This window comes from Stegodyphus dumicola, chromosome 2, assembly GCF_044657685.1.
Source record: "Stegodyphus dumicola isolate Sdum_Otavi_A_Nest chromosome 2, ASM4465768v1".
In the NCBI taxonomy this organism is placed as follows: Eukaryota; Metazoa; Arthropoda; class Arachnida; order Araneae; family Eresidae; genus Stegodyphus; species Stegodyphus dumicola.
The window spans coordinates 90,912,094-90,925,417 of record NC_140769.1 but is presented as its reverse complement, the minus strand read 5'-3'; the positions used below and the strand labels follow the sequence as shown (position 1 = coordinate 90,925,417).

General features: G+C 32.2%; 1 protein-coding gene across 2 annotated transcripts in view; it reads left to right on the top strand.

The window, feature by feature from the left end:
- The first annotated feature begins 1,550 nt into the window (after positions 1–1,550).
- Hel89B (histone acetyltransferase 1) overlaps positions 1,551–13,324 on the top strand; it is a 224,698-nt gene continuing 212,924 nt past the window's right edge. For both annotated transcript variants that reach the window (XM_085810877.1, XM_085810878.1), the window contains exons 1-2: positions 1,551–2,077; positions 5,498–5,621. In XM_085810877.1, the coding sequence (XP_085667003.1) occupies positions 2,067–2,077; positions 5,498–5,621 (135 nt within the window). In that variant the 5' untranslated portion in view covers positions 1,551–2,066. The remainder of the gene's footprint in view (positions 2,078–5,497; positions 5,622–13,324) is intronic.

Below are 13,324 nucleotides of genomic sequence, written 5' to 3'. Positions count from 1 at the left end.
TTCCTCGCCATACCTAAGTTGATTGCCTATTAACTGGTTTGACGAAGGTTGTTAGGTAGGGCAAGTTCTCATACTTTCCTAATATTGCCATCATCGTCATCTTCCCCAAACAGCATCAAAATTCCACGTTCCAACAGAACTACCGTCCAATTAGGCATTAAGTCAGCTTTCTAAAATAGCTGAAAAAATTATTCTATATCATTTAAATCAAATCCACAAGAACAATCCTACAAACCAGAAGAACAGTTTGGCTTCCATCATCTTCATAGTACTAATCAGCAGCTGCTTCGTGTCATCAACTATACTGCCGGTTTCAACTTTAAGTTCCTTACCGGAGCCTTCTTCCTTGTCATTGCAAAAGCGTTTGCTAGGGTATGGCACCGGAGACTTATCTACAAACTTATGAAATTGAACTTTCCAGATCATTGCATAAGACTTATTCCTTCTTGTCTCCAAGAAAGAAACTTTACAGTGAAAATTCGCAATACTGTTTCTATCATGAGAAACGTCTTCGCTGGAGTGTCGCAAGGGTCACTACTTTCTCCCTATTTATATAGCATTTACATTTGCGATTTTCCTAAAGAACCACGAATTACCATAACTCTTTTCGCAGATGACACAGCAATTATGACCCCAGCTTGAAAAGTTACAGTTGTCCGGTACCTTCTTCAAGATTACTTGAACATTCTTGAAACCTGGGTCACTCTTTGGAGGACTGCTATTATTACTGAAAAATCAAAAGTAATAATTTTTCGTAAAGGACAGACAAATTTCACACTACCGAGACCTCTTCTATTTGCTAAAAAAATTAACTGGTTTGACGAAGTTAAATATGTAGGAATCATTCTAGATAAAAAAAAAAATTCCAGAAACATCTGAGGGAATCTGCGCAAAAAATTAATATCACGCTTGCAACTGTGCTACTTCTTACTGACAGAATAACTCATATAGCCACTTCAAATAAACTCATCTTATATAAACCTATAATAGGACCAGCACAGAGCTGGTCCTATCTGGTTCCATGCTGCAAAACCTCACCTTCAACATATCCAAGTTGTTCAGAACAAAGCACTCAGAGAGATTATGAACGCCTCATTCCAAATTCGTTTATTCATCGTGTTAAAAACTTGCCAGAAATTTCTTCGTTTCAGTACTTACGCATTCTAGCAACTGCATCAACTCTCCATTTCCATGTTCTTCATTTCCCAGAGAAAGACACAAATATCCATCTGACATACTCCATCCTTAACATTTTTTACTCATGTTAGACTCTTCTATTCATCGGTTTAATACTTTCGCCTTATTTTGTTCACACTATTCATTTTTTCACTTTATGCAGAGTAAAATGAAGCATTGCTTTCTAAAACTCAAATTCTTAGTAGTTGTACAAGTTTGGATTACATATTTTAGTTGTTGCCATTTATGTAAAGCAAAATAATGTTTATTTCTTTGCTTCGGGAAATAATGAAATCTTTCTAACAATATGCGGTCGAGAGTAGTATTATTCTTGACCAATCATATTATTGATGCCGGTATATTTGGCATTCAAGGCAAGATGGCTAACACTATAAATATGACCGCGCGTGGAAGTGCGTCCTGGAGCCATAAGTTTATAATTTGTGATTATTTCGTCGTAATTTATTTTACATTTCGTAATTTATTGTTAGACACTGGTTGAAAGGTTATTGTTATCTATCAGGGATCATTAAAATGATTTCAGACGAAGATTATTTGTGATTTCAGTTTTCTGTTATTGAATATTAATCATCCCCACTTTTATAAAATAAGTGTTTACATCCGTTTTGTTGATATGTATTTATACTAAACAGAAAGCTTGATTAAATATGCATCTTTAAATTTGTATTTTAATTTAATAATAACGACTTTTGTATAAGTTTTTTTTTTATTTTCATTGAAGACACTCCATTGAGTTTTATGCATTCCAAATATTTTAAGCGTTCTTTACAAATCCAATGTAATGTTATTAGTTAAAGATCTAGCAGATGCGTCCTATGTGAGTGGTCAGAGTAAAAAAGCATCATATTTGCAGTTACTCTAAATAGATCATGGCATCTAGGTGAGTTATACTAAAGAAAATTTTATGTGAAAAATATTTTTTTAACACAGTGTATTACATCTACTTACATACTGAATAGATCTGGATGATTTGTTGAAGTAATAACAGTGAATTTTTATGTAGTATTATAATCTATATTCTTTTTCTGTATTACAGAGTGCAATTTTTATAGCTTTCACATATGTGTATATTTTAATTTTGGAATATACCTTTTGCTCTCTTTTGAGATTTTAATTGGTTGTGTCATCTTAAAAAAGTAGTACCTGTTTTATTCTTTATCATAGCTATTAATAACCATTTTCTTTAAAGTAACATTTAGCATAATATTAATTGCTATTGTGATCATTAAAAACTCAGTTGTCTAAAATGCAATATGTACATTTGCTTTTTTCATCCCCCCTGTATAATCTGCTGTAGCAAGGATGCTCAAGCCTTGTATCATTTAGCCTCATGTGCTGTACTTGCAATGTTCAACTGAAAGTTCTGTAATTGCAATGTTACTTTGGTACTTTCTGATTATCCACATCATAACAAAAATGTTGTGAACTTGTTGCCCTTTTGAAAACAATCAAGAATTCGCTACTGACTACAGAGATCCATTTGTTTAGTATCTTAACTTCTATGTGAATAATGCAATCAGTGCTGCCTATGTTTTTATTCTTTTTAAATAAATAAAGCTTTTGCACATTTTTTGAGAAATCTCTCCGTAATTTTTTTCCTCTCTTCTAAGGTACACCGCAATCTGTTTTAGTTCTGTAGCATTAACTGTATCCCAATGATTAATCCAGGGCTTTGGAGTCTGTAGGAAAAATGACCGATTTCGACTCCGACTCCTTCATATATATGTAAACATATATATATGGGTGCAGCTTATTTTCTTAATATAAAAGAAGTAACAGATGCTACAGAAAAAAATTGATGCATATCAATTTTTTTATATTAATTAGCAGTTATTATGAAATGGAGAAACTGGCATTAATAATTTCTAAGAAACAGTAAAACTTCAGCAAGATCTTTGTTAGAGGACCATAGATCCAATTTGATAAACTTCAGAACTGAGACGAGTCTTTCCACACTGCCTTGAGTAGGAAGAATAGCTGTTACTGTTAAGGCTACTTCCTTTAACTTTTCAGGATAGATTTTTTAGAAGTTCTAAAAGAGGTGTCTTGTAAGAGCAATCATGTTTATCTATTTCTTCAAAGGCTGTGTATAAATCTTGTTTGTATTTTTTCATTTTTATATCTAAAAGCTTTTGGTTATTTATTTTCATTTGCTTTGCCTTAGCCTTTTCAGTATTATCCAAATATTTCTCAAAATCTAATTCATCAGTGGAAGAGGATGATAAAGACTCGGTTGCAATATCTGCAGTTTGACTGTCCTAATTTGAACACTCCAGAATAATTTCATTCATAATGAAATTTCATAGATTGCTTTGTTTGCCTTTTTAATTTGTTTGTCATCCAACAAAATTCGGCATTTTGGATCTACATATATTGAACCCAGCACGATCTTATTGTCTAGCAAACTAGTTTCTATTTTCTTCATTGAAGAAATGATTCCTTCATTTCAGAAAGAACAAACATCACATTCTTCCAGTCTTGCATCTTGTTAATTCTTCAGATTGTAGCTTTTTGGTGGCTATATACGGTATAGAAAGAAGAGTTTCCAGTTCTGCAAGATCATTCCACAGTCTTTCTGCTAGTGAAACATTAGGGGTTATCTACGTCTTCTAACATTTTCATCTCCTGTTAATTCTTCAGATTGTAGCTTTTTTGTGGCTATATGCAGGATTGAAAGAAGGGTTTCCAGTTCTGTAAGATCATCCCACAGTCTTTCTGTTAGTGAATATTAATGTTATTTACTGAAAAAGTTCTTAATTCTAACAACCACTATGTCATCAAATATCTACATATATTGATATTCTCCATTGCGTTGCTCCTTTTCCTGCTCGCTTCCTAAGAATGCCATCAATTTTTGGGAGTTCTTGCTGCTATTGCTGCTTACCTAAATTGTAACTAAATGAAGCAGTTTGATCAATAATGGCGAATATCACATCCATTCTTTTCCATTTATATTTATTTATTAATATATCAATAAAATAGAAAATAACTATTTATTAATGTATATAGTTCATAAATAAAAATATTAACTCAGTTTGTCATTAATTTTTTTTTTTCAATTCATTTTAATTTGATTTCAAATTTAAACTGTTCAACGAAAACTGGAGTCAACGTGTTTTTTTAGCGACTCCGACTCCTTTTACCCAAAAATCTATCCGACTCCACAGACCTGGATTAATCGGCAAATATTTTGCGGTGTATGGCAGCCTGTGCTATTTTGAACATTTCCGTGTCTGTGCGGGATTCAGTTTGATAAAAACCTAATGCTATGATGAACATTTCCTTGTCTGTACATGGTTTGATTAGATAGTTGTTTTTTAGTTTAACTATTTATTTAGAATTTTAAGTCAAAAAAATTCGTACTGGTCATTCTTTTTTTGATTTTCTTTTTGATTCTGGTGGCTCGCATTCATATAGTATATGGGGAAAATAATAATAATATTAATAAAAAAACATGCAGCCAGTTCATTCGCCTGGATTAATTTCCAAGACAAGCTATCAGCTGTCAACTGTTCAGCCATTAGTGTGACTGCGTAACTTAAAAGCCAAGTTATTAGATTTGTAAAGTATCTTAAGTTAAATAACCAGTTATGATCATTATACCTTAGTTAAGTCTTCTCCTGGCTAATCTTTGGATTATGGTAACTTGGTGATTTTTTGGTGAAAATTTGGTGACCAACCCTGCTACAGCAACCTGCTACTTTTTGTTTGGATGCCATTTTGTTTTCACGAAGTAAAGGCATGTTTTTTTTCTTTTACTCAACATTTTTTTCCAACAATCTGCTAGCCAAATTATGCTTATGCTAGAACTTTTATGGAACAAAAATGCTTAATAATGACGAAGATTAGGTGCGAAATTGAGAGAAAGTGCAGATTCGCAAACTGCTTGCTGCGTTTTCAAGAATTGCACATACATGGTATCATCCATGTACAAGTCGACCTATTTTCGCTTAAAAAAACATCTCAGAATTGCACAAAAATGGCATTGCGCACACTCTTGACTTTATCCATGTACACTGTTAAAGTCCTAGCTAGTAACCTTTATCGCCTTACCAAAATGTCGCCAAACTACCTGTTACCATATTCCAAAGATTAGTCCTTCTCTTTTCTGTAGTTCATACCAGACTGCATATTAGCTTTGTATATATAATAGCAGAGGGATTTGAATCTTTAGTTAGCTTCTGGCAATCACATTTTGCTGTTAGAATGTTTAGCCAACTCTGTTAAAAAATCATATTCTGACTTTAAGATTTTTGCTAGCTGATGCTTTAAATACACTCTGAACTTTATTTCCTTTCAGATTAGAACGCTTGTTCTCATTGCTAGAAAATGGTTCTTCACCATTAACTCGGAAAGCAGCTGCTGTGCAATTAGGAGAAGTTCAAAAACTCCATCCTCATGAATTGCAAAATTTGCTGTCAAAGGTAAAGTATAGAATGTTATGTAAATTTTGGTATGATTTAAAATAAAATACTTCCATTTATATGATTTGAGTAAAAGTGATTTATACATGTTTGTGTAAGACTTCCTAAGAAAATTTCAATATATATGTATAAAAACTGGAAAGAAATTAGAAAATTAAGGAAAACTGGTTGTAAAACATTTTTATGATATTTTATGAACCTTTGATTTTTTTTTTTTAGTCCAACGGGGCTTTGTCCCTGAAGGACTATTGTTTTCGTTTTGCAATTTTGTGTTGAATCACTCTAAATGTCCGTTTCACTTTTCAAACTTTAGCCACCAAATGTTAGAGTTCTGCATTATATTTGAAGAAATTAAAAATGAAAAATCTGCATAAATGTATGTATATTTCTCGCATTGTGATAAAGCAATGATGCATAGAGCCATCGAATTTTGAATGAAGTAATCCTACTGCGAATATGGGCATGTGGAAGCCCAAATTTGAAATTTGGAATTTGTTATATTATCAATTTCATATTTTGTAAAACTTTAACGAATATTTTAGTAACAAACTCAACGATTTGAAAGCGAGCAATAGCAACAATCTACCGGGGTGGGGGGAGGAACCTTTTTATCTCCAGCACACGGAAATGTGTATTGGAAATTCTAAAGATAGGCTCATTTTAAAATTATTTTGCGACATTGCTATTGAAGTGAATTTTATGGTTTAAGTACGAAGAACATGGTATTTAATAAATAAAGGTGACACACAAAACGTTAAAAAAAAGCCCCTTTGGATGTAATTTAAAATCTGAAACCTTTCAGATTTTTTTTTTTTAATGTTTGTTTGATGTTTGTATTTCAGCACTCATTCTTTTTTTTGGGGGGGGTGTGGGGAAGTGGTTACATTGTTCATTTAAAAAAAAATTATCTTCTGTTGCTGTTTCAATTTAAATTTTAACTATTTTTTATTATTATTTTATCTAAATTTTTTAATTATTAAAATTATTTGTCCTTATTACATTGTTCATTGATAAGCTCAGAAACAGGGCGTGTTTTTTACTTTCTCAGGGCACTGATCCTCTGATGAAGATGTCATGAGAAACGTAAAAATTTTTTTTTATTTTTGTATTGCCCTATAATAAACCTTTGAATAATTAAAAAAGATTATTTCAATCATTCAACTTCTTGACAACAGCAGGAACTCTGCACTCATTCTGTTGTTCGACAGCAGGAACTCTTTTTCTAACTTATTGTTTGGCAGTAGAAAGTTTTTCTTCAATTTGTTGATCAGCAGTCGAAACTCTTTCTTCAGTTTTACCAATTTTATTTTCAACTATGTCTATTCTGTTTTTTGTAGTCTTGAATTTGCTTTTTATTATGGTAACAATTTCGTTTAATTTTCTTTTGACCTGGGCTTGTTCTATCTTTTCATATCTTTTTGGTTTGCTTTCATTGGACTTGAAGGGCCTTTTCATTTGTTCATGGCCTGCTTTCATCTCTTCTTTAATGGCCTTGATGACCCCCTTTCTTCTTTTCTTAGAATGTAACAAAGGCTGTTGCCAGCTGTCTCGGTTGCTCCCTCATTGCTCTTGTCTCGCGCATTCAATCCTGCTTTTATTACCAAAAACTGTGCATGCTTGTGGTTTCTTTATAATGGGCCAGTTACAGTTAGTTATACAGGAACCAAGCTAAAATGTCGTAAAATGGGGAGCATGTTTGGAGACAAAACTTTTTCAAGATAACCATTTACCTCAATTTGCATAGATAACCATGTACAAGTGTTAAATGACCTTGTCCCCATAACTTTATTTTTCCAATGAAGCTTCACTGTTCATTTATATACAATATAAAGTCTTTAATCTGGACGTCCATAATCCAGAATCATCTATAATTTGTACCTCAAAGCTACAAACATTCTGCGCATGCACATAATACGTTTACGCATGTGCGTTTAATGTATAATGGACGATATAAGCTAGGCAAAAATTACCTAATTATCTATTTCAGTTAATGTTGCATATTGCGTTGTTCCTTAATCTTCTAATCGGATCCGACTTATTACTTTTTGCAGACTGTTAGAGCAATTTTATAAAAAGTAACCTTGAACTTTCGATTATGTCAAAAAGAGTTTCCAGTTCTGGAGTTGTCAAAGGATCTACAAAGCGAAAGCATGTTTCGATGACCATTAAACAAAAAGTTGAATTGCTGCAAAAAATCGATAAAAGCATGAAGAAAGTGACAGAGAGGTGATTTGTTTCTCTAATCGTTCCGAAATCTGTTTATCAATTTCACGCTGCTCTGCGATGGGGGGACGTCGCGGCATGCAATGAACTGGAAGTTGATCTGTTAGCACTATCCTCATTTTCAGGGCAGATGTTTTTATTTTATTCAGCTTATAATTCCTTACTAAATGTAGTGTTTCATCTCAGTGTACTCCGATATGATTTAAATCAATTTCCTCATCATTATAAATATCACGAATACACATCGAATAGTTTTCTGGTTGCAATTTTCCGATTTCGACTATGCGTAATGTATGCTTTACGCAAGCGTGCATTGAAAGAAATGTTTAATAAAGTAAACAAATAAATATTAAGCTTTTTTTTGTAAATTTTGATACCCTTTAGATCATAATTGCTCTTTATTTCATAAATTACCGTTTCATATTTTTAATTGTATAATTTCTGCATGCCACCTTACCAGATTTAAATTGATGATCTATAATCCGGAATCGCCGAAGTTCCGATGAGTCCGGATTAAAGTTTTTGTACTGTATATGCAAAATTTGTAACATTATATTGTGATATTATGCTTATTCATTATTAGCATTATTTTACATTATTAAAGATGGTTTTTATTTTAAAAACACTTAGTGGGAAAATATCTAAGTTCCGTACTTTTTTAACATGTAAATTATTTTTTACTGTTGCAATAATATTAGAAAAATTAATATTATCGCATCATCTGAGCAACGCTTCGTCAAAGTCAGCAGTCGGTGACTAATTTTTTCTCAACCTAACATGTGAAACAATACAAGAGGTATTATATTTAATAAATCAGTTCATATTCTGGCTTTTGCCGATGATGTAGATATTTGCAAGATCTATAGCTGTGCTATGAGAGAGACCTCCTTTGGCACTAGAGAATTCAGAAAGGAAAATGAAGCTCAAAGTAAGTGTGAAAAAAAATAAATATATGTACTTTGGTAAAAAGGAAAATCCACCTAAAATATTTGAGAATGGCCCATTTAAATTTGAATATGAGAAAATTGTCACCTATTTGGGCTCCGAAATTAGCTATCAAAATGATATTAATTCTGAAATCAGAAAAAGGATTATTACTGCAACTTATTGTATTTTATCAATTGGTTTAAGAAATCCTATCTAATAAAGAGAAGAACAAAAATACTACAGTACAAACTCCATAATCCAGACTCGTTGGGACCTCGGCGATTCTGGATTACAGATCATCAATTTAAATCTGGTAAGATGGCATGCAGGAATTATACAATTAAAATGTAAACTGTGATTTATAAAATAAAGAAATAAAGAGCAATTATGATCTAAAGGGTATCAAAATTTACAAAAAAAAAAAAAAAAAAAAAAAAAAAGAGAGAGAGTTTAATGCAGTACAAAGTCTATAATCCGGACGTCCATTATCCGGAATGATCTATAATCCGTACATCAAAGCCACAAACTTTACACATGCATGTAGAGAATGCGCATACATTACGCATGCGCGTGTTGAAAGAAAAGTTTAATAAAGTAAACAAATAAATATTAAGCTTTTTTTCTTGTAAAATTTTATACCCTTTAGATCATAATTGCTCTTTATTTCATAAAGTATGGTTTCATATTTCTAACAGGGTTGCCATGCTACCTGGAAAACTGGAAAAAGTCAGGGAATTCGAAAATTGACCAAAAAAAAGCAGGGAATTTAAATATTTTAGTCAAAATCTGAAGAAGTCAGGGAATGACATACTGCGATCTCCAAAAAAAGTTTTATGCCAATGTTGGAAGCAATCACATTGTTGGCGAATTATGTATCGGATGAGCATTATTGAGGCAGCTGGCGCAAAGACGTTCTTTGGCTGCCGTAGAGCTAATTTTTGCAGCTCCAATCAGATTGTCTTTTAGCAAGGCAAAGCAAGTTTCGGTTAATCTTTGGATTATGGTAACTTGGTGATTTTTGGCGAAAATTTGGCAACCAACCCTGCTACAGCAACCTCCTAATTTTTTTTTCGGCATCATTTTGTCTTCACAAAGTAAAGGCATGTTTCTTTTTTTTTTATTTACTCAACATTTTTTCGAACAATCTGCTAGCCGAATTACGCTTATGCTAGAAATTTTATGGAACAAAAGTGCTTAATCATGACGAATATTGAATTGTTAGAAAGTGCAGAATCGCAAACTCCTTGCCGCGTTTTTAAGAATTGCACGTACACGGTAACCATGTACACGTCGACCTATTTTCATTTAAAAATACATTCCAGAATTGCACAAAATGGCATTGTGCACACTCTTGACTTTATCCATGTTCACTGCTTTTTCTCATAAACTAGAAAAATTTGCACAAAAATGCAGGAAAATTTTGTGAATCTTTAAAGTCGGTAAAAAGTACATATATGAAATTACCTGATCACGAAAAGTATGTACCCTTTTCAAGGATGAACATTTGCATGTATAAAATAAATAAAATATCCAAAAACTTTTCCCTCTAAATTATCCATTATAAATGTCACATGCGAATTTATAAGGCAAACATTAAAAAAAATTGCAAATACTTAGTTTCAAATATTTAACTTATTTCCATGTTTGTTTACTTCTACTGAAATGTATTCCAAAATGCTACATGCGCATAATTCACAAAATCACTATCATTTAATTAAAATATAATTAAATTAAAAAACACTAGTTAAAATATAAATAAACACATTAAATTAATAAAAATTAGCTTATAATCTTAATTACTTTAAACTAATTTATTGCTAATAAAAATTTTCCAATAATAGCATATTAATTTATTTATTCCTTATATTTAGAACAATGCATAAAAATAATATCCTCAAATGATTAAAAATACTAACTTACCTAATCGTCTACAGAATCTTGAGTGCATGGCGGATCACAAAATGTTCATTTTCACCAGATTTCTTGCACCTCCATTCAAACTTATCTGAAATATCCTTCCTTTCACACAATCTCATTTCATTCCCACATGTTGGACATTCATACTTATCCGCAATTAATCCTACTCTCATACACCATTCAAGCAATTATTTTGGATTATCACATAAACGCAATAAAAATTTCGAATTTACTTTACATAGGGCCATGGGATCCAAATATTAAGCAACACTGTTTCACACAACATAGAATGAAGCTAAATGCTATAAAGTACTGCAGATATTTTTGCAAATTTCCCCCCTTTTCTGATTAAAAAACTGTTCCATAAATGTCACATGACATATCTCATGATCTCTCATTTCTCTCAGACAAAATAATCCGTAATTGGAACTGGGTACTTCACACATTATTGCCAAAGTCCTAGGTAGTAACCTTTATCGCCTACCAAAATGTCGCGAAACTGCCTGTTACCATATTCCAAAGATTAGCTCAAGTTTCCAGTAACCTCGAAAATCCTGAGACTCGCATGTGCAGTGAATGTTGAACTAAAGAAAATACCTTCTCATTCTCGTATACAAAAAAAAAAATCATTTTAATCCTAATATACGGTACCATGGAAGCTAGAATAGCCCTCATGTACTCTGTTCTAATGTAAGAACATCTATGTAAAGAAAGAAAGGTTCCGTAAATGTAATGTAAATCAGTTTGTTATAGTGCCGTTAGAAAGCAGAGGGAAAAACTCACCAAGGTATTTGGCGGCGGAATCTGACAGCGAGAATTTCCCCCTCCACGATGTGTATAGGAAATTGTGGAGCATGTGTTAAGAAGAAACGTTCTTTGACTTTCGTGATAATTTATACTCAGATTTTTGTACTTTTTTTGCTCAAAATAACTAATCTATTAATTAATTTACTCGCATAAAAAATATTTTCTTTTCCTTTAAAGAAATTTAAAACGATATTCGTTTTATATACTCTTCATAAACTTGACTTTCGAACTTCGGAAACAGATATATTTCACGCATACACAGCTGTTTCCCTCTACGTTGCGACGGAGCCATTCCTGTTGCAGAGAAGTTTTTTATATTAACAATACATATCTTTTTTTATACAATTTTAACCTCTGTGTATGGTACACATGGCATTTGGTGACATTATGATGAGCAGTAACAACAGTTACCTCTTTCTGTTTCTTAGTCTCTATTCAAGAAGGTGTTGGGCAGTAAATTGGTTATTTTGGTGTTGGTGGCAGTTTTCAAAATTGTACCAAGGCCATAGCAAAGACTAGGATTTCACCGCAAAAACTTTTAAACTTTTTTTTTTTTTCATTTTGCAGTAAAATAAAAAAATAGTAATGAGTCATCTAGGCTAATGTTTAATATGACTATATTCGCCAAAATATCATTGGTTATTGTAATTCAATTTTAAAGTAATTAACTTTATTTTAATGTTATTTATATCATTTAATGTTCTTCTTTCCTCTAAATTTATTTATTATTGGTTAATAATACTTTCAAATTTCAGGCAAATTTCTCTGGCATAATTCTGAAACTAAATCTAGCAATATGATGACATACTATCACGAAATTTACTGCACATATTTTTTCTTATGTATGCTGCTAAATAAATATAAAAATATCTGAATTTATTTAAAAATATCATTAAATAGATTTCCTTCTTTTGTTTAGCTGCAAAATGTCTCGGAAAAAAAAAACTCATTTTTTAATCCAGATCGGGCAGATTCTAATCTCAATCTTCAGTGGAGAAAACAACTCCTATTATAGCTATAATAGTAATGCTTTTGGGATTATATATATAATAAGTCATATGCAATTGGCAAATTTTTATGTTTTCAAGTGGTACCATAATTAATTTACCTCTCAACGCAGCAGGATAGACTCGAATTTTCTTGAAACACACCTGGAAAACCTGGAAAAGTCAGGGAATTTCATTGTCCTCTTTGAGTGGCAACCCTGTTTTAATTGTATAATTTCTGCATGCCATCTTACCAGATTTAAATTGATGATCTATAATCCGGAAAAACCCCTAATCCGGAATCGCCGAAGTCCCGATGAGTCCCGATTACAGATTTTGTACTGTATTTATTTGTTTACTTTATTAAACATTTCTTTCAGTGTAAGTTGTTAAAGTTGCTTTGTTTTTTTGTGCTAATACATTCTTTTTAATTCTATAAACAGACATAATTTCTTGTTCAGTTACAAAGTCCCACTGTTCAAGTCCTGTAATTACTGTGTCGAGAATACTGACTAACTTGTCAATCAAAATTTTTTCATTTTCAATAACCTCTTTGTCACTTTCATCACTATCGGAAGCGCGCATGGGTAAACGCTTTATGTGCATGTGTAGCAGATGCACGCATTAAACGCGCATGCTTAAGTTTGTGGCTTTGAGGTCCGTATTATAGATCATTCCAGATAATGGACGTCCAGATTGTGGAGTTTGTACTGTATTATACAAGATATTAATGAAATCAGTCTTAATCTGTACTTCAGAGACATGAATTCTGACTGTGATGGAAGAAAGACACTGGGCGATATTTGAAAGGAAGGGCCTAAGAACTCTTTTTGATGCTGTTTT